The 5427-nt window shown below is 54.0% G+C and overlaps 1 protein-coding gene across 1 annotated transcript in view; it reads left to right on the top strand.

Moving 5' to 3' along the window:
• The first annotated feature begins 2033 nt into the window (after nt 1-2033).
• ITPR1 (inositol 1,4,5-trisphosphate receptor type 1) overlaps nt 2034-5427 on the top strand; it is a 304897-nt gene continuing 301503 nt past the window's right edge. The window contains exons 1-2 of the mRNA XM_019667129.1: nt 2034-2220; nt 3084-3191. Coding sequence (XP_019522674.1) covers nt 2129-2220; nt 3084-3191 — 200 coding nt within the window. The 5' untranslated portion in view covers nt 2034-2128. The remainder of the gene's footprint in view (nt 2221-3083; nt 3192-5427) is intronic.

The raw sequence follows: 5427 nt of genomic DNA, 5'->3' as shown, positions 1-5427 counted from the left end.
GCGGGTGACCAGCCCACTCGGGCCACGTCCTGTTTGACATCCCATGGTCATGCAGCTCAGTAGCAGGTTGGCACCGGCTCTGCTGTTCCCTTAGGGGGTCCCCAGCCATTGTGTGAGTGACACGGGCTCTGGGTGCAGCTGTGAGAAGTGTGCAGGCACCACTGGTCCAATACCAGATAAAGAGGCAGGCTCCCCGCTGTGCTGCTGAGCAAGAGGGGGGCTTTTAGAAGATTGCTGCAGGCCCCTGCCCCCAGCCTCCCCGCAGGCCCAGAGGCCCTTCTGCTGACTCCCCCACCTTCGTTTCTCCTTCAGGACTCAGATTGCCCAGGACTTCTCCTCCCGCTCCCTCCTCCTCCTGACTAAGGAGGGGAAGCCTCCTGCCTGGTCCTCTGTGAGAGGACTTACTGCTGAGACTCCTGGGGAATTACGTTTCTCCTCCTACCCCCAGTTTTTGTGTTTTCTGCTTTTGGGGGACCCCTGGCAGTTTGCCTTGTTGAGGATCATTCGTTGTGGTGGATATACTGGTCTGCGTGTTTCTGATGGGAGGTGAATGTAAATATGGCTAAAGGTTACTCATCCAGCTGTCTACTTAAGCACGTTGGTCAGGAAGAAGATACTTATTAATACATATTCTTTTTCCGATTCACCAAAGTGTTATGTGGCCATGGCAGAAAAATGAGGGAATAGTGAAGTGTAACGATTAAGAAACAGAATTGTGCAGAACAAAGAAAATCAGTTCTCCGTATTCTTACCACCCAGAGAATAGGAACAGTCTACATTTTAACCCATGTTCTGGGGATCATGGTTGATGACAAGCTCTGCTTAGAGTCACCTGGACCTGGGCTACGACTCCGGCCGTCCTTCCTGCTTGCTATTAATAATTACACATGACTCCGACATCGTGCCCTCTCGGTACCTCGGTTTCCCCAGCAATGATGGCAGTGCCGGCCTAATGCTGGGGTCGTGAGGGTGCAGGCAGAGAGCACTGGTGAAGCCCTCAGCACAGGCGGGCACGAGAGTGCTCGGCGAGTGTCAGCCGCCATTATTAGACACAGTAACGACACAGGACCGTGCTGGAGACACCCAGCGTCCAGACGTCGGTCCCCATTACCACCTGCAGGCGACGCCGGGGACTTTCCACTTTGCCATGCCAGCACACTGAGGGTGTCCGCGTCTTCCATTTAGGGCCTGGCGCCTTCCAGCCAGGTAACCAGGTGGCAGGGAGAGTTCAGAAAACAGCCGTCACGCTGCGCTTTCCTGGCTGGGTCTCCGTTGGGGCAAAATGCTCATTCGAAGGTCCTGCCCGAGTGAGGTGGTCAGCTGGACAGGCCCTCTGCCCTCTGGCCCCAGCACACGCCTGCCCTCCTCCTGTCAGCAGCTCTCCAGGGTCCTTCTGGGAGCCAGAGTGCGCGCACACGAATTTGGTCTGACCCCAAACTCGAGCAGAGCTTGTTTTCCGATAACCAGCCTCAGAGGCGCGCCGGCTCCCTGCCCTTTCTGCTGAGGCTTTGAAATGCATGCACATGTGGGAAATGGGAACGGCCCCCGATGGTTTCCATTTGTGCAGCTTTTTGGATGTCGTTTAAGTCATTGGTTTGCCTGTAGGTGTAGAATGCCCAGCTGGGACGCGATGACCTGACGGGAGACTTGGGTCTGGAAGGTGGCACCTGGTGCACTCGCTGTGTGTGTCTTTCCCCAGCGCCTCGAGAGGCTGGCTCGTTGCTCTGAGTGTGTGTGCTCAGCGCTGTCGCTCTCTAAGCTCATGAAATGCTGTCTCCCCTGCAGTATCTGGGTTGTGTTAGGGGCTAAAGCCGTTTTCCTCGCCCTTCTCACATGCAGTGAGCTGAGGTTCGTGGCCGGTCTGTGGTCAGCGCCCGGCACTCCTGCTAAGGCAGGAGAGCTGCTTCCGGAGCCTTTGCGTTGGTCTGTGCTGCATACTTCCCCCAGAAAGACAACTTGGCACCCAGAAAGCAATTTCAGGAGAGAACCCTTCCCACGCCATTGTGGCTCGTGTGCGTTGCTGGGTGAACAGTTTCTGGCAGGGGAACTTGGGTAAAGAGATGGGAAGAGATGCTTTGCGGAGCCTGGGTTTGCAGGAGAGCTCTGGGGAAGACCTGAGTTACCCGGCATGTCTACACAGCAGGCGCCTGCAGAAACGATGGGGAGCTACCTGCCGTCCACACCACCATCTTCTCACGGAACTGAGTTTGTGTTGTCAATGTCAGTTGATCTTTTTATAACCAGCTCCCAGTCCTGAGTCCGCTTGATATTTTTGTTGTGGTGTGTGTGTGTGTATAAGTGTGTGTAAGTGTAAGGATTGCTGTGCTGGGTACAGATATCCTGGAGCCTGCCGGCCTTTTGTAGGACTGCCCCTGACTAGCCGTGTGCGCTCCTGACTCGGGTTCCTAACCGACCTGCGCCTTATTGTTCTTACCTGCATCGGGAGGGGTTTGGCCGAGGGCTGAGGACCTTTCTCCCGCGCGTGTGTCCTGGTGAAGGCTGGGAAGGAAGGACGTTCAAATACCATTTGTGAGAAGCGCATCCAGTCGGGGAATTCTTAAAAGGCCTCCATGGTATTTGGTCCTAGGTTTCCTTTGATTAAGTTCATTTTGTTGCTTTAGAGCTTCGGCCCAGGCACCTCGGGACCGAGTTTTATACCAGGTGTTTCCTTGCAACTTCACGCTCCTTGAGGCCGATTGAAGATGGCCCTGTTTGCTAAGTCAGACTTGCCACCTCCCAATGGCTGCGGCGTTACTGGCGGGCGTCCTGCCGTCTTTGTAGTCACTGTGCAGCATGAGGGTCCTCAGCTGGCAGCACGGGATTCGGGCGTGGCTGCTAGAAGCCGGCGTTACCGTGCTGGTTATAGCCCGAAAGGCAGTGATGGCTGGGGGGAGCTGTGGCTGCATATGTCCCCGCTTGGCTCGTGTCACTGCCTGCCTGTCACACTCGTGTTGAAATTTGACTTTTAAGCAGGGCGCTTTGGAAAATGGAGCTGAGCTACGCCAAGCCGGCTCTCAGTGACTTTTTTCCCCTCCTCTGAGCATTTCTTACCTCCTAATAACTGCGTGTTTTACTTTGTCTAGGATTTTCGGGGAAGACATGTCGGACAAGATGTCTAGTTTCCTGCACATCGGAGACATTTGTTCTCTGTACGCGGAGGGGTCCACAAATGGATTTATTAGCACCTTGGGGTAAGAGCAGCTGATTTCTTGTGTGGCCGGATTGAGGACATTGTACCATCAGCTGAAAAACCGATTTTTCTAAGATAAGCATGTTACCCTCTTGCGTGGCTTTTCCAGGGGCGTTTGGAATCATGAATACCAAGTCCCAGGTTCATTCAGAACTTCTTTTTTCCCTCCTTCTTGTGGAGGGGGGAAAGTGCTAATATGGGCTAAAATTTAAGATTGATATCTGCAGACCCCAAGAAGTGCTTCTGAGCTTCCCAAGGGCTCTGTTGTCAGAGGGTGACTTGTTTGTCATAAAGGCCAAGACCAGAACCTCTCCAAGGCTTGTCTGTCTTTGAAGCAGCAATTTCCTACTTGAAATTGCATTTGAAAGTTACAAATCGCACAGAGCTCTGTAAATCAGGTTTCTGCTCTTTTGTGCCTTCTTCAATTTTTATCCGACTTTTAACGGTATAAATATATTCCATAATGTGCTCATTTGATTATCTTCTCCTTTCTCCTCCTCCTCCTCTTGTCTGGAGGAGGAAATGAGAACTGCAGTAGCTCCGAAGGCAGAGAGAAGCGGAATGGAGACTCAGGGTTAACCCCAGAATCGCCAGGCTCGGGCTGTATTGTCCTTATGGAGAGAGCAGTCGTTAGGCCCCGGATGGCATTGCTGAATTTGGCAGGCGCTGGTCTCAGAGAAAGGGGGGAAGAGGCAGGCTGGTGGCGTCCCCAGGAACCTCATGCTCAGGGCAGCCAGACCTTCCTTTTGCCCATGATGTTATTTAAAGCGTGCTCGTTCTCTGGAATCTGTGCGGAGGGAGCACCCCAGGCTCGCATCCAGGGAACGCCAGCCTCAAGGAGCAAGTCATTGCAGATACAGAATTACAGCAATTGGACCGCGCTGTGGAACAATTTCATTTTCAAAAGTCCGATAGGAAGACGTCATCCACAGCTGGCTGCTCCCCAAGTCCAGCGACCGGCTCTCAGGCGTACCTTTTCCTAACCGCTCGACGCTGAAGACCCGCCCTTCACGATTCACCATCTGGCTTTTGGCAGAGAGGCCCCTGCGGCTTGTGCCGCTGGAGGCCCCGTCCCTCTCCTTGGCCGGCTCCTTCCTTTTCCCACCCCTCATGGTCAGCTCTTGCGTTGTCCTCCTCTTTTTCAGAATAACAGCTGGCAGCGGGGACCACTTCCACGTGCCCTGCGGGCGTTCCCAGCGCTGTGTCAGTGCTGTAACGTCCATCACCCCCATGAGCCCCCAAACAGGCCTGACCATGAGCACTGACTGTCATATCCCTGTTCATTGAGGCGAAACCTTGGGGCATCAGAGAGGTGCGGCCACTTGCTCAAGGTTGCACAGCCATGAAGACGCAGGACCCCAACACCAGTGCTCCTCACAGTGCTCACGGCACTTCCCCGGCTGTCCTAGCCGCCCTTGTCCCTGTCTGCCCATGGCTCTTACCCGGATGCCCTGTTAATCCTCAGTGCTACCTTATGCGTCACCTTCCCTCTGTGGCCCTGATTTCTTGGCGTGGTGCCACTGCCCTCCTGGCCACCCACGCTCACTTCTGGTCAGTTGTCAAGCCCACTGCCAACCCCTGACTCTTGGTGCCTCCTTTCCCCACGTCCTCTCACCTCTGAAGCACAAATTCTTTATAAGAGTCTTCCTCAAATATTATTATAAATTGATGGCAAGGGTCCCCCCTTTTTCCTTAATGTGAGGTGGCTCCTTTTGGAATTTTGGGCTCTAATCCTTCAGACGAGTACTTTCTTCCCTGGGTTCCCTGCACATAAAATTTGAGGATAACTGGAGTAAAAATGGATTTGGAAAATTCAGTTTGACCTTCTCTCTCCTTTAAATATTTTTAACGTTTATGGAGCACCAGCAGTGGGTGACTGTGAGTGACCCCAGGTTTTGTGAGATGCGGCACCCAGGTTCCCAGCTGGGTCCGTTTCTACAGATGGCCGTTACCTCCCCAGGCTTTCATTGATGCGCTGAGCTTTACAGCTTGAGTGTGATTCCCAGGCAGCATCGGGTGGGCCTGGGTCACCTGTGGAGCTTTTGTCCTTGGGTCACGGCTTCAGTAGGCCTGGGGATGCTGGGGACCTGGAATCCATGCAGTTGAGAAAGTCTGGTGAACATCTCCGTACTTGGGAAGCCTGGAGACCAGGGGGTGGAGTGACGGAGTCCCCGTCACGCTGCTGCTCGGTGGCAGTGTGCCAGCCACGGTTCCTTTGTCTCCTCACCTCGACCGGG

The sequence above is a fragment of the Hipposideros armiger genome, unplaced genomic scaffold (genome assembly GCF_001890085.2).
Source record: "Hipposideros armiger isolate ML-2016 unplaced genomic scaffold, ASM189008v1 scaffold_483, whole genome shotgun sequence".
Classification (NCBI taxonomy): domain Eukaryota; kingdom Metazoa; phylum Chordata; class Mammalia; order Chiroptera; family Hipposideridae; genus Hipposideros; species Hipposideros armiger.
Note: the sequence above shows the minus strand (reverse complement) of the source record. Positions and strands in the feature narration are given on the sequence as shown.